The sequence below is a fragment of the Pelmatolapia mariae genome, linkage group LG18 (assembly GCF_036321145.2).
Source record: "Pelmatolapia mariae isolate MD_Pm_ZW linkage group LG18, Pm_UMD_F_2, whole genome shotgun sequence".
NCBI lineage: Eukaryota > Metazoa > Chordata > Actinopteri > Cichliformes > Cichlidae > Pelmatolapia > Pelmatolapia mariae.
In genome coordinates this window covers 13,122,061-13,138,042 of record NC_086243.1, presented here as the reverse complement: position 1 = coordinate 13,138,042, position 15,982 = coordinate 13,122,061, and the positions used below count along the sequence as shown (strand labels likewise).

At 41.4% G+C, this 15,982-nt stretch overlaps 1 protein-coding gene across 12 annotated transcripts in view; it reads right to left on the bottom strand.

The window, feature by feature from the left end:
* The window catches only part of LOC134616348 (receptor-type tyrosine-protein phosphatase S-like), a 69,522-nt gene that overhangs the window by 29,999 nt on the left and 23,541 nt on the right, over window positions 1-15,982 (bottom strand). For 11 of the 12 annotated variants that reach the window (XM_063461162.1, XM_063461164.1, XM_063461167.1 and 8 more), the window contains exons 5-6: window positions 11,999-12,187; window positions 2,837-2,947 (exon numbers count right to left, since the gene is read on the bottom strand). In XM_063461162.1, coding sequence (XP_063317232.1) covers window positions 2,837-2,947; window positions 11,999-12,187 — 300 coding nt within the window. Of the gene's footprint in view, window positions 1-2,041; window positions 2,054-2,836; window positions 2,948-11,998; window positions 12,188-15,982 lie in introns of all 12 variants that reach the window. The other variant, XM_063461173.1, reaches the window with a different exon arrangement.

Genomic DNA, 15,982 nt, shown 5'->3' with positions numbered 1-15,982 from the left:
GTTTGTACGAGCCAGGAGCTTCGCTCTTTATTAGTGGAGCTATCATTAGTCCTGTTCTCTGCAGGGAGTCTGGAGGCTACGGGCTGGGGAGACCTTGGCACAGCCATAAGGATTACCGCTGAATCTCAGCATCGCTATATAGCTGACATTTACTCAGCACCATCTTGTCTGTCTCAAGGACACAGCTTTCATTAACCACTGTAATAAGAGAGAATCATTAATACCCCTCTCAATATCTAAGATTGAGAATGGATATAATTAATTTCAAATGTCAGTCAATAGAGACGTATCACAGTGTTTGGTGGGGATGGAAACAGTCAAGCAAGGTAAGACATGGCCTAGACTGTATAACAGTCCATTAAAGATAGATTATTTTACATATTACTGTATAATAAACCTTCAGAGGCTACCTGTAGAAAATGTGCAGCATTAGTATGAATATTTATAAAGCACACAGGTGGAAAATGGATAAAAATAAACAAATAAATAAATCCTGCTTAAAAAAAGTAAGGCAAAAGGGTACTACTAGAACTTTACTGAAAAGTACTGCTACTTATTTTATACAGTTTTGTAAACTTTATTTCTTTTGTCTCATAGTTGTGGAAAATACAAATCAATTGAACTTGGTTGAGGTGTAGCTAATTTAAGTATTCTATAATGTCTAAAGCAAGGCATCATATTTTTCATACTGTGCTTGAGTATGTAACACAAGCAGCAATGCTGGGTGTTAAAAAAAAGCCACAGAAGGGGCAAAAAGCTCAGCTCTTCAAATGGCTACTTGAGGATGACTCCAAAAGAGAGTCAGCCACTGTATCGTACACCAAGTAAAAATGCTCAGCTTCAGAGTAGAAATAAAAATTTAAATTTCTGCTCTACAGCCCGTGTATTATTAGGAGTGGGGCAGACAGACATGTGTGCCAGCACAGGAGGCTCTGTGGCTAGCTGTCTTGAAGTGTCTCTAATGTTATGGCTTATGGACATGATATTAATGCAATTGTCTGACAAATAAAATGGCTTTCTGAATGGTTAACACAGTATCCTAAAGAGATGGATCTCTGTGGATGCATCTTGCTAATCAGTCTTGCTAATGCGCATCCACCTTTTCGTCTAAACATGGTAACTTCTGGCTCCAAAGAAAAAGAAATAAAGCAAACAAACAATTGTTGCTCACAGTCCATCTTTTATGTACAGTCTATGATGCTCCATCATAACACATGTATTCTGAACTGTAATGCAGTGATTCCGGATAATTAAGCCAACGTTAATGTTAGTTTCAACACTAGTGTCCATCATCAGTCATGTGACCGTCCTCTTGACATCTTGAGTTTGCGTCATGAATTTATACCAGTGAGTGATTCTTGTCTGACAAACCAAACGTAAAACTGCAGAACAAAGGGGCATACACAAGCAAGTGCAAGACTTCCACTCAACAAGTGCAGCACTGGAGCAGATGTGATGACATGGGAACAAGGACAAACCGCTAAACAAGATGGTACAAAGGGAAAAAGAATTAAAAAAACAAACAAAAAAAACCAATAGCAAGACATGACAAGACAGCAAGTTCAATCAGATCACAATCTGAGCATATCAATAAGCGTGATAACACACTGTGCCATGCTCTGGTGTCAGTCCGTCAGTCAACACACATGCAAGCGGTGCTCCTTTCTCTTTCTCTCTCACTCCTTCCATGCAAACATTGCCTCTTTTTAATCTTCCAATTCTTGGGTCTCCATGACAACAAGATCATACCATGCAGAAAACATTGATCGGGGAGTGAAGGCAATACCAAGGGTTCTGCACACAAGGCCTCACAATGCAGTCAATGCACTCTGCTGCGTAGGCAGACCACTTCATCATCGCAGCAGCTTTACTCTCATCATTTTGGATACAGGTTTGAATCATTTCACTTCAAATCTACTCCGCTGTCCTTCAACTCTTACTGTGGTTTTTTTTTTGTCGTCTTTTTTTGTTTCCCTCTGTTTCAATAAGTGAAGCTTTCTGAAACAAAGGAGTAACAAAAGAAAAGAAAGAGCGCACCAACCTTCTCGAAGCTCTGAGGGATGGAAGGGGGTTGATGCAGAACACAATGACGTGAGAGGGGAGAGAGAGAACGGGGAAACACAGAGAGAATAAAAACGGCCAGCGCAAAGCCACTCGCTTCACTGCACCACACACACACACACACACACACACACACACACACACACACACACACACACACACACACACACACACACACACACACACACACGCATGCTCCATTCAAACTGCATTCACGCTTCTCTGTTATCCCACGTAAAATAGAAACTAGAACTTGCAATTCTGGACATTGGTTGTGGCCTTTGAGCCATAAGCCAGTGTTACAACAGCACCCACAGATTTATTTAAGCATGTGGGGTCCACAGTGATCCCATTAATGTGAAACACTGTAAAGCCAAAATTACATCTTGACTCTCACTCCCAATTTTGTTCAAATCTCTCAACCAATTAATCTGCCTCTAGTACAGAAACCACTTTAGCAGACAGATCAGTGATGTTTCCATGCAGTTAAACCAAGGTGTGGTCCCCACTTTATCCTCGCTTTGATTCAACTGTCGGAGCTCGCACCAAGGTTTAAGGTGGACTTGTTAAAGGTGGTTGTGAGAAATACCAAACAACAGAGTCAACATATATTGTAGACAATGGATGGGTTAGTAATATTTGTTAAAGAGCACAGTAATACAGAAGAGGTAGTTTTACTAGTAATACCTAAGGCACCTTCGTCACAGTGATTTTTCGGTGTCTGTGTCTTGTTCGTGCGTGTACGTGCATGTGTGTTCTGCGTTTCAGGTCCTACCTCGCACGTATAAGTTGGCGGGAGACGAGTAGCGCACGCCTTGGGAGTTGGTGGCCACACACTCGTACTTCCCTTGGTCTGTTTCCTCACTGTTCTCAATCTGTAACGCTCCTGCAAGAGAAAAAAACCCCACAGATAAACATGTTTGCAGAAAACGCTTCTGCCACTGTCCGCCATCCTTTTGCATCCTCTCCTTTTCATCCTGCGATATCTGCTATAGTTTGACCCTGGGGTATCTCTTTGTCTGTTGCTTCGACATCCAATAAAGTCAGCTCAGCTGTTATTTCTGCAAGGCAGAAATGAATGGTCCGCACAACACTCTCTCCGTATCAGGAGTTGGATTTTCCACAAAGAACTGTGTCTCCTCTAACCATCCCCATCTCCCATCCTGCTACCGAAAGGGTGAAAGGAAGCGGCAACATATTCAAAAATTCAGAATTCCCTTTCGAAAAGTTTGGAAGTCAAAAACAAGTCTCAAACTCACTTTTTACAAACTTAGATGACACTTAAAGCGCCTTTAGTTTATACCTCTGTACTAGCTGGTGATTCCTCTCCAGCAGCAGGCACACCGCTGAATGAAGAAAGCCTGTTTCTATCTTTGCAGTTAACTGGCAGCAGCTACACAGCTTTACCCCAGGGCAACGACCCAGAGATGCTCTTCGGCTCTTTCGCTTCCTCAGTTTTTATCCTAGTACTCTGATCCCCCCCCCCCCCGTTATAAACAGTGTCTCCCTAAACGTGCTATAATTACACACGGCACTCGTCAGGTGTTCTTTAGCTTCACGTGGTACTATTCTTATTGCTGTGTTTTTTTAGCTAACGGCCTTTTGAATTACCAGCAGAGATGTTCTTTCTCTGGTTTTGTTTTTTTCCCCCCCTCTTTCAGTCTGCTCTGTCACATCCGTCTCATCTGAAACTGACTTTGACACGGAGCCCGAGGAGGAGGCACAAACCCATGCATCACTCTCTGCTGCACTGCACAGAGTGGAAAGTGACACAAATCTAAATGCACATGGCGCGCGCGCGCGCTCACACACACACACACACACACACACACACACACACACACACACACACACACACACACACACACACACACACACACACACACTTTTTAAGGAAAGGATGGAAACACACATAGAAGAGTGTGTAGATAAACAGCCACACAAAAAGAGCAAGTTTTAGTCTCATACAAAGCACTGTGTTTTATATCAGATCTTCTGTGAGACTGATAAAAGGCATCTGGCTTTTAAGAGAAGCACAGGGATATTTAGAGAAAAGCAAGATATACTGTGCTTCGCTCTGCACAGATTTTTATTTTCCATACACAATACACAAGATAAAATACAAAAATAAAAGTCAAAATACTTAAAAACAATCCCTCCGTTTATATTGATATTAAAAGAAAGTAATAGCGAAATAACCCCTGTGCATTACACCAATATGCACAACCATTCAATCTAAATATTATTTAATTTTAAAAGATAACCAGACATGGGAAGTAACAGAGTACAATTACTTTATTACCGTAACCCTGTAAAAGTGATGTAAACCTAAAGGAGGAAACCATATAACATAAAAGATAATCCTGTTGGTCTATCTGTCACCAGTGCTTATCACACAAAGATAAGAAAGAGGCAAAGAAAAGCATATAACTAATGCATCAGCTCTATAGTCAGAGGTTAAAGTGAGCTGAATCAGTATTTCTTAACACAAGCATCTGTACTTCTTCTTATGTGTGTACTTTTGCCATCTCTGAAGATAACTGCACATTTATGTCATTGTTGTATGTTGTAACTCTTGAGCTGCTAAATTTAGTGGGTTTATTAATTCATGTGGACCAGAAACAAATTATTTATAGACATTTTCTTTTCACTTTAAGTAAGCTGACCTTAAGGAAAGACTCTGTAAAAGATCTTTAATGGGAAAAACCGAGGTCACCTCGGGAAGAGCAGCAGATGTGGAATACCTCTTCCACGAGAGATAGACATTGTCATTGATATAATAGGCAGAGGTGCATGGCGGTGACAGACAATATGAGCCAAAAGATGGTAGATGTTAAATACCTCAACCATCTGCTCCAGTGCTGGATGGTTGACTGATGCTTTTTACTGTATTCATCATTATGTACAAATGTTCTTTTGAATATTATCTGTTGTATAAAAATGGTAAAGAAAATAAAATGCACAGTAATAATATTTAGAAAGAGTACACTAAATAGATGCTTCATTAGGTACATTGGTTTATTGGACCCTTATTTGGCATAAACTGCTTTAATTCAATATTTTAAAAAATGTAAAATTCAACATTTAATTAAAAAAAAAAAGAGAGATTTTGGTTCATATTGACATGATAGCATCACACAATTGCTGCAGCTTTGTTGGCTGCACATCCCAAAGGTGCTCTACTGGTTTTAGATATATTGGCTGTGGAGGCCACTTGAGTACAGTGAACTCATTGTCATATTCAAGAAACCAGCTTGAGGTGATTTGAGTTTTGTGACATGGTACGTTTTCCTGCTGGAAACAGCCATTAGAAGATGGATACACTAAACTCATACTAAAGTCATGTCCCATTACACCATTATTACTGCTACTAGGCAGGATGGATCCATGTTTTCATGATCCTTACACTAAATTCCAACCATAACGTTAGAATGTCACAGCAGGCAGAATCTTCTGTTGTCCATGAAGATTGGAAAAAATTGCAGACGAGCTTTCAGAGATGCTCTTCTGCATGGCTTGGTAAGAATGAGTGGTTATTTGAGTTACTGTTGCTTTCCTCTCAGCTCAAAGCAGCCTTGCCATTCTCCTTTCACCTCTGACATCGACAAGGCATTTGAACCGCTGCTCACTGGATATTTTCTCTTTTTTGTACCATTCTCCCTAGAGACAGCTGTGTGGGAAAATCCCAGTGGATCAGCACCAACAACCATACCATGTTCAAAGTGACTTACATCACCTTTCTTCCCCATTGTGATGCTCAATTTGACCTTCAGCATGGTCATCTTGACCACGTCTACCTGCTTAAATTCACTGAGTTGCTGCCATGTGATTGGCTGATTAGATATTTGCATTAACTGGAGGTTGGACGGGTATACTTAATAAAGTGGTTGTTACACCAAAATAAAACCTCATATTTAAGGTTATGTACACACATACAGACAGATTTTGTGTCTCTTAGTATACGTAGATTTTGCACACTCACACATACACAGACACACTTGCAGGTCAGCTTATGAAGAAGTTTGAATGCTGTGATTTCAGAGGGTTAAAGGAGGGAACGTGTTAGGTGAGCTGAGACGCTGCTCGCTGAAGCTGTCATCCATTTGTTTCTGTCTTCTGCAGTTACATGACAGCAGAACAGCTCGTGCCCTCCTCTTTCTCCCTATTTTCCATCTCTCATTTCCCTGTGGTTCAGGGCAGAGTTGGGAAACAAACAGGAATAAATTATCCGCTCTACAAGAAGAGCCTTCTTCTCAACCAGAAAGCAGAGGAAGAAAGGAGCAGTGGGAGGAAAGATGGCGAGGAGGTGGAGAGGTAGAAATGGACAGGTTTAGATCTGCAAACGAGAACTTGTGCGACAGCTGGAAGCAGCTCGTGTGGCTAACGAGCAGCGAAAATTTGAAATTGCCAGTTCTAATCTACTGCTGTAAAACATGACATTACATTACACTGGGGTGGACAGGTGTTCTGAATATATACATAGAAAGGTCAGCAGGTCAAAACGTATGTACACAAGCGCATAGCGCAGACAGAAAACGGGCATCAAAACGGCGTGATGATGGTTTGTGGGACAGCAAAGCAAAAGGTCGAAAAAGTAAAAGAAGAGAGACGAGGAGAGAGAGCAGTTTTGTTAGTCAGTCTGAAGGATGCTGACAGGCCCAGAATGAGATGTGACTTAAGTAAATTGAGCTACTGTGAAATCGTGGATGGTGTATTATGTCTGTGGGCTGAGACTCAGCTGATCAGATGACAGTGGATACTGTTAATCTGATAGCTCTGATGGGACACTGAGGTAAAACAGATCACTTGGGCTCCGGTCTCCCACAAGTTGAGACATTAAATTAACCAGAGGCACATGTTAACAAGCGTCGACACAAAGGACAGCTACTACGAACGCAACACAGTTACGAATAAACTGCTGGTAATTTTTAAAACCGAAACTGTTGTTTCCAAACCATTACTAACCTGCTATTTAATTTCAAATTTTTCTAAAACATGAACAGAAAAGCCTCAAAGCAAAGTCTTATGCAGCAATTTAGGTATAGTTTAACGCAGCAGTAACTTAATAAATCGATAATGAATCGTTCATAGACGCAAAAACGCTCAAAATTTCCAGGTTCTGACTTAGTTCTGGTTTTCATTCTTGCACACAGAGACAGAAACATTTCCTAATTGTCAGTCTGCAGATTTATCTGTGTTACAAGTTCCACTTTTTCTGTCAGCCTGAAAGCACGTTCTATCAAAGGATTTGTACTGCTCACCACTTTTAGATTTTTCTTTTCTTAGAAATAGACTGTTACCAAAAATGAATGATTTACTTTGGCTAAAGTCCCAATTTCAAATTCCCTTGAAATCTGGTTTTGAAATATCCTGCTGAGTAACAGCCATCCAAATATAAACTCCATGAAAATAGCATTTCACGATGATGCACGATTTTGGGTCAGTCTCTTTGACGCAACCCTATATAGGTGTTAAAAATTAATAACCAATTTTGTTTGGTGCATGCAAAATTTTACTTTAAAAAAGTGTTCTGTATTGATGTCAACAGATAAACTGACATACACCATTAACCTTTATCACGTCTTAGTCCTTACCAAAGAGGGGTCTGCATATGTAATCCTGGAGTCAACCTCAGGGTCCATACTGAATGCCATCTGTTAAGAGTGTGGGTCTACATAAGCTGTTAAGTGCTTAGGTTAACTTTCCAGCTCTAAGTCCCAAATGTCAGGGGCAGACAGATAGCTTGTCATGGTTCTCCTCATGCACATATAAACTGGTGCAGCAGATGGCATGGAAAAAAGATAGATACCTGATCGAGGCATACAGATGTCAGCAAAAGTTCATCTCTATACCACCCCATATGTTTCTGTCACCGAGGACTGATGGGGTGAGTATGTGTGCATTTGAGGTGGGTAAATACAGAGTTCACGGCTGTCAAAGGCCACCGTGGACAGTTATCTGCAGTGATAAGCCCCCACACATGATGGATACTTATGAGCTATGAAATGGCTAAGATGAGACATCCTTTGTGGGATTCAACTGCAGTCATTCTCTATCTCATTTTTCTTCCTGACCCATATGGGTCATAAAAGTATTTCCAAGAGCCAACAGAAAAAGAAAAGAGAGAGAGAACAGAATGACTGTGGTCCAAAACACATTCCTGGCTGCAGTCCAATAAGAGCTGGCAGCTATCCACTAAATCAGAAGCATTGCTCGGAAAGTGCCTCCATTAAACAAATCTTAAAGGAGTGTTTTATCCATAACGCATTTCTTGCCCAGCTCAGGTGTAATTGATTTCCTCCAAGTCATTTCGCTGCACTGTTCGGTTCATTATACAGCACATTTTGTTGTTTGGCTTTGTGATGGTTTTGGTGATTTCAAATCCTATTAAAGCCTGGGGTGAATCTCAGTAGGCCATTCGTCTTGCTACTGTTTCATTGATGTGATATGTGGCCTAACATACTGTACCACTGAATCATTGTCATGTCTGTATGACACACAAGCAGGGAGCAAATGTCTCAGAGCAGATCAAGTAAAACTAAATATACAATTTTAGGTGGCGAAAACTTAGCAATTGTTGTATTATTGTTATAGTTTAGTTAAAAAAAAGGACAACTAAAAGAAAAAATAATAATAAAAGCATGGCCAGTGATGATCAGGTGTGGTATAAGCTGCCACCTTTACCGAGGTGGCACAGATACTGATGTTTTGTCATTTTTTATTTCTGCACATTCTGATGTAATAACAGTGATAGTCTTTGTTTTCTGGTCACTCACTCTTATTGTGTGGATTTTGAGGTTCAAATTCTTAGTCTATACGTGTAAGTTTGGTACTTTGATTTTTGTTAGGTGGAGTTTTAGATTCCTACCTTGACTACATTATCATTTTAGTCATTTTCAGCATTAGTTCTTTTTGTTTTATTTGATTTTTAGTCTATTTCATTTCTGGGGAGGTTTGGGTACCAGTTTAGACTGCCTTACTGTTCTTAAATTTAAATTATTTGTTTGTGTTGAGCCTCAGGTCCTATTTTGAGTTTGTTATTTTTTGACTGTGTTCGGTTGCTTCAGCATTCCATTATCTATTCCTTCCTTGGCTTCGTCTTTTTGTGTTTATGCCTTTGCCCCTCAGTACTCCCCGTCTCTGTTTTCATGTTTAATGTGAGTCTTCTTGCCTCCATGTTTAGCATTGGTACTTTGGTTGCTTCCTGTTTTACTTTGAAGGTCTGTTTTTCTCTGTCTCCCATGTCTTCTAAGTCTTCTTACTTGGTTGACTCATTCTATCTATCTATCTATCTATCTATCTATCTATCTATCTATCTATCTATCTATCTATCTATCTATCTATCTATCTATCTATCTATCTATCTATCTATCTATCTATCTGTCTATCTGTCTATCTATCTCGGCACACACACATCCCCATGACTGCCATGTAGAAGTACACCATGTGAAACGGAAACAGTAAATAACAACATTTGTTGTTTTTTTATTGTTCATGAAGGTCACAAGATAATTGCAAAATCTCTGACTGTGCTGTCAAAATGTGTCAGTGTCGGATCGACAGCAGAAAAATAGCTACAGGATGTACCTGCAGTTCTAGTATGTGTGCAGCTCCCCTAATGGACTTCCCCACTGGTTGTATGTGCCAGACTAGTCAGTAGTGGTCGTGGCTGTCCTTTGCCATCTCTTTGCTCTGCGTGCGTGACCAGGGGAGGCTCTTTACTTGGTGTTGCACCAAGGGGACCAAAATGAATAAAAAGAAATGAATATAATTTATTGTGAATAATAAAATACTGTTCTGCTGAATATGCAGGTTTAAAAGTCCCATTTTTCTTTAGAGAACTCAATTTAGGGTTTCTCCACATAATTATGGCTACTTGTAACAGCCAGTGTAATTCTGCAGGTGCTGGAGCAGCGTGCACTGGACGATAAGCTGTGTTTGAAGAATACGAATGAGCGAGGAAAAAAAAAGAAACGAAACTGTCTGGATTAAACACGGCATTTATTTGCCCTTCAATAAGCTGCAATCATTAGCTTTCCTGCTAGCTGGTTCACTACCTATAGGAAACTAAACTCATCTTTAGTTAATATTCATCTATTTTCCAGGATTCAAGGTATATCAAAGTGTTGTACTAACACATCTTAGCTGGTTGTGCATGCCATCTAAGATTAGGCAGACATTATGGCTTTGTCCAGTGGTTTCTTACAGTTCCACTCCAGTCCAGTCTTAGCCAAACATGGTATCCAAACGAGGAGTACAACTGCCAGACCTACTAATTAGTCTTCAACTAAAAAGCCTTGTCTTAAAATTTGAAATACAAAGAAACTGTATAATTCTGCAGTTTAACTACAGTTGTCTGTGTAAAGTATCCACACTGTCAAGCTCCTGGGTTTTGGATGCAGAGTTCTGAGTTATTGCGCATTAACAATTTTTGTTTCTGAGAATCATGTCTGTTTTAAATTTTGTTCCGTGTTTCATAGGTAAATGGGGTTGTCAGCACTGCTTATATTCTTTGCTGCTGCACATATTCAGCTCTTGACGAGCTGAATCAGGAACCACGCTTCCACCCTAGAAGAGAAAGCGTGGTTCCTGATGCCGGAATTGGCAGCCCCAGCCCTCTGATGCTGTGTGCCCTGCAGAGCCGCAGTTTGAGCCTGCATTTCCGCCACACCTGCCAATGCCTGGTCCCTGCCAGAGCCTGTTTCTCCGGCCACATCTACTGATGCTGGGTTTCCTGAAGCTGTGAGTAAAACATATTTATTTCCTTGTGTGTTCTTCAAATGTCCAAATATAGTAAGAGCACACAAGGGAACAAAGAGACTGTAACTCCAGAATGTTTCCCATGCCCTAAAGCATGGTTTGTTTTATTGCTGTTAACCAGTCCTAAACAGTGATATAAAACACTGTATAGGAGCTCTCATTAGAATTTCTTTGACATGGATCACCAGCCATTAAGAAAGGTAACTTGTTGCTTGGGACAACATGGTAAATGTATTTAAACATTATAAATTCGGCAAATGGAAATGCAAACACACAGCTAACGGAGGGCACTGGTGATCAGTAAAGGATATTGGCTGACAGGAGGGATATATCAGAGCTGGCAGGCCGGAGCAGCACAGAGAATATGGATGAAACAACAACAAAATGGTTTCGCCTCACCATCACTTTCATTCCCCCTGAGGACAGCTGAGTGGGAAAGGCTGAGAAAAAAAATGTTTCTGCCTCCTCCTGGAGACACTGTACTCATCTATACAGAAGAGCATAAACAAAGCTGAATAAACTGTCTTAAGCGCACAATGTGATTCTTTGGTATGCAGACACATCGTCTTTGCTCTCTTTTTGTGTCTCTGGTAAAGTGAGCTTACCTTCACATTTTGGGACACTGAGCTATGTCGCGCACATTTAGGCAGTGGGTCAAAACAAAAGCATCACCAGTTAAATGCCTAATTTTAAGAAGCGCCAAACACATTTGACATCAGAAAAGAGGATATTGTGGTTGCTTTGGGATAAATTGAGGAAGACAGTTTCATTCTATGTGAATTTTTTTAACCCATTTGAAATGACTATACAATTATATGCTGCTATTTTTTTCTTATAATTATGATACTTAATGGAAAGCAAATTTTGCCTTTTAAGTGATATATATTTTTTATAATCCGTTCTCCCAAATGCTAATAAACAGCACATTTTTTTTCGTGGCTTAAGGATGGCACAATTATCCTTTTTTATGAAATTGGCTTTAAAAAGGTTTTATACCCCCAAAGGAGAGAGATAAACTCAGAGAACAGCATGTAATCCCTCAATCATAATTAAAATAATCACCAAATTTAGAGCAACAGGGATTTACCTGATCGCAAAAAAGTGCAAAGCTGTAAATGCACTGTTGGTTCCGTTAGTGGAAAATACAAACAGTCTGACTAAAAGTCACCTGTCTCACCTGATCTGAGCTGTTTGATGCGACCCTGGCTGGTGCTGGGGTCGACAGGCAGGAAGTCTTTGAACCAGGAGATCTCAGGGTCCGGGATGCCGCTGGCAGCGCACAGCATGGTGGCCGTCCTCGTCCGCTCCACCACTTTCAACTGAGGGCCCATGTCTATACTAGGGAAGCCAAATGGCAACAGGTCCTCTGAAAGCATCAAGAGAAAGAAAAGAGTATGAAATGTGCAGCATTTAAAACATGAAATATAAATGTCTAATTGCACTACTTGCGCATGTCTGCTGGTAACGTATGATAACAGGAGCTAACATGTATATTTAGCACATATAATGACTTGTGTTTTCACCATTAGTTTAGCATGTAAGCATGCTACGATCTGCTAATTAGTGCTAAAGGCAAACAGGAAGACGTCATACACTGAACAGTGATCATCCCAATATAGTGCAGCGCAGTGCTAGGAAACATGACAACACATGTGCATGCTGTTTTCACACATACCACCCTTCAACACTGTTGCTAACCAATCACATCAACCCATAGCAACAGGAGCACCAGCCTCCCCTAGCAAGACGCCCCACCATGTTGCAAAAAAATTTTCCTAAACAACCCAAGGTACAAGACAAAGAGCCTGTGGTGCTAACCACGTCTCCAAATTCCTCAGAAATCCTTAAGTATGCCTGAAAAACACGATTCTACTGAAGCCCCACCGGCAACCACCACAGCACCCAAAGGATTTGCTGCCAAAGTCCCTGTGCCAGACACCATAGGACATCCTCTGAGGTCCATGCCCAATCTGTGTAAATCAAAGTACAGGGTTAGAGTGGAGCGAAGCGCAGTATGTGTACTTATTTCATTAGGACAGTGAAAGCTCAGTTTTTCTAAAACAAATACCTGGTGTGTCAGCTTCTACTGCCATGCATTCAGTCCTTCCTTTCCCACACATGCAGTGATGTGAAAGCTCCCTCCCTCATAGCTGCCTAAACATTAGTAGGCTTATGGAAGTAAAGATATCAGCAAAGACAGCAGAGCCACTATAGCCTTGGTGATCAAAGTCTTGTGTTCATTCCTACAGCTAGCTAGTCATTAGGTGATATAGCAGGCGGGCAGAAACACAGCTAGGATTTTTCTGTGTGTTTGACAGGCCATTTCTGGAATAGTATAAACATACCGCCCAGTCAGCAGGAGTTACTTAAGTGCCTACACACACACACGCACACACACACACACACAGATACACACACACAGGCTTTGCAGTACATTACTAACCTAGAATTACAGGTGTTTGGTGGCAGTGGCGATGAACTACGAGTTTTCAAAGGTGTGGTTCTGTGTTATGTGGTGCTAACGATTCCTGTCTAATAACTATGCAGAAAGCTGCTCAGAAACAGCAGCGGCAATTAGAAGCTGGGATCAGAGGAGGGGCAGGGCACTGGGGGTAATAAGGACTTGTTAGCTGTAATTGTTAAAATGTACCAACGATTAGAGAGGCCGATCTGGGATGTGTCTGAATGCGTCTGGATATGTCTTATTACGTTGTAGGAGCTGAGGACAAGTGTGTGTGTGTGTTTGTGTGTTGGCTGTGTGTACATATTTGCTTCTATGGCTATGTTCTCATTAGCATCTTCACAGATTTCTGCAAAGTGTCGAGTAATGTTGAGCGGCACGATCGCACATATCCAGGAAAATGAGTGTGTGCACGCAAAAAAGCAGTTGCTTTCTATTTCGCACACACACACACAAACACGTTCACATACACTTTCTCTGGTGAATGGGATTAAGAGTCTCAGTGACAACAGTCCAGATGGCCAGACACGTAATCAAGCATCCATCAGCCCTCCTGCTTCCTTTCCTCCTTACCCTTTAAACCACTCTCTCTTTCTCACACATGCACACAGACACCTCCTCCATACCTGGAACTATAATTATATATTCCACATTCCTGCAGCAGCGAAGCAACTATCGAGATGGCAATTTCCTTGGCTAATAAATCAAACCCATCGGAACATCTTGATTGTCAGGCAAAACAAAACCTGCTAAAGTTTGCTTTGCTTGAGCCCAGAAACACAGACATATCTGGAGCTGAAAGCAGTCCAAGATGCAGACCGTGGCCACGTCAACTGTCTGTGTGTTTTTCCTCTCCTCCACTCCTCCTCCGGGCCCCCTGCTACCTAACCACATGACAGACATATACCATCTGTTCCCACACACTCTGTGATGGGGATGAGAGGCTGAGTTGAGATAGGATCTATCGCTCTCTTTCTCTCTTTCCACAGTCATCAGCGCTAGAGAGACCTCGTCAGATAGGAATGTCAAGCTGTTGCTGATGCTGCGCCTGAGAGGAGAAAGTGGAGAAATGCCACAAAAAAGCAAGAGAGGAATCAAAACTTGATGATCAAGATGTTTAGTGCAGCAATTAGGCCTCGTGAAGACAGGAGCCATCAGACTGCAGAGACTGGAGTGGGCAGAGTGGACCACGCTAACACTTCTGAGCCCCCCCCCCCCCCCCCCCCCCCCGCAACACCCATCCCCGTCCCACCCCAACCCTTCAGCATCCCTGACAGATCAATACTAATGATCTACCTGAATGGAGGCTAGTGGTATGGCCATTGATGAAATAGACAGGAAGAGAAAGGAAAGAGAAGAGGGAGATCGATGGGCAGGTCAGAAGGTGAGCTCCCCAAAGGCGAGGAATATGCTAGGCCTACATTTGCTCCCCTCTACCCTCCCCGAATCCTACCCCTCTCTTGAGAGGGTTCAGATGGTCTTTTTATCACTCTGCCAGCTACCACAACATGGACTCCCTGGCTGTTAATTAGAGCACACCACTGCACTGGGCTTAAGGCATGTGCATATACGATGCATGCGTGTGTGTGTGTGTGTGTCTGTAGGGCGTGTGGCTCTATATTCCACTTAGGTCTTTATTAATGCTGCAAATACATGGTGTGGGTGGACCTTGGACTGAACACTTGGAGAGAATTAGAAGAAATGGAGAGAGTCGGACAGATAAACAGAGAGAGTGATAGAGAGAGGGATTAAAGACACTTACTGCCGTGCTGTAAAATACCATAAAAAGAGGAAAAATAGTAGTGAATCATTGCAAGCATCCAGAACCCAACGATGCTTTTCAGATAGCTAAGGATATTCAGCAGTGTAGAAAACAAACAAGGGTTAAGTTAGTCATTTTAACTTTAAAATTCTGCTCATTTCAAGCTTGAGTAGAATTGTTTTGCATCATTAACTGTTTAAAATAATCCGAGTTTATCTTCTACTGCAGCACCCAGTTCATCCAATTCATCCTCTATATAAAATGAACATTTTTAACTCCATTCCCTTTAAAACTAGCTCTCCATTTAAGGTAAATCCATACTGATTTGTTGTCCTTCATAAAAAGAACATCATACCAACAGTCAAACATAGTGGTGGTAGTGTGATGGTCTGGGGCTGCTTTGCTGCTTCAGGGCGACTCACTGTGATTGATGGAACCATGAATTCTGCTCTCTACCACAAAATCCTGGAGGAGTATGTGTGGGCAACAGTTTGTGTCTGGAAGCTCAAGTAGCAGGACAATGATCCGAAACACACCAGCAAGTCCACCTCTGAATAGCTCAAAAAAAGAAAAAGAAGCTTTGGAGACACCTAATCAAAACCTGGCCTTCAATCAGATTGAGATGTTTTGGCGTGACCTTTTTCACGCTCAGAAACCCTCCACTGTGGCTGCATTAAAATAATTCTGAGGAGTGGGCCAAATCTCCTCCACAGCGAAATGAAAGACTCGTTGCACAAATGCTTGATTGCAGTTCCTTGGGCTAAGGGTAGCACTATCAGGTATTAGGTTCAGGGACAATTACTTTTTTTTTTTTTTTTTTTTTTTTTTTACACAGGACCAGGTGGGTTTGGAAATTAAATGAAAAAATGTTCTCTTTACATTTTCTCAGGTTATCTTTGTGTAATATTAGAATTTGACAAAGATGTTTGATGATCTAA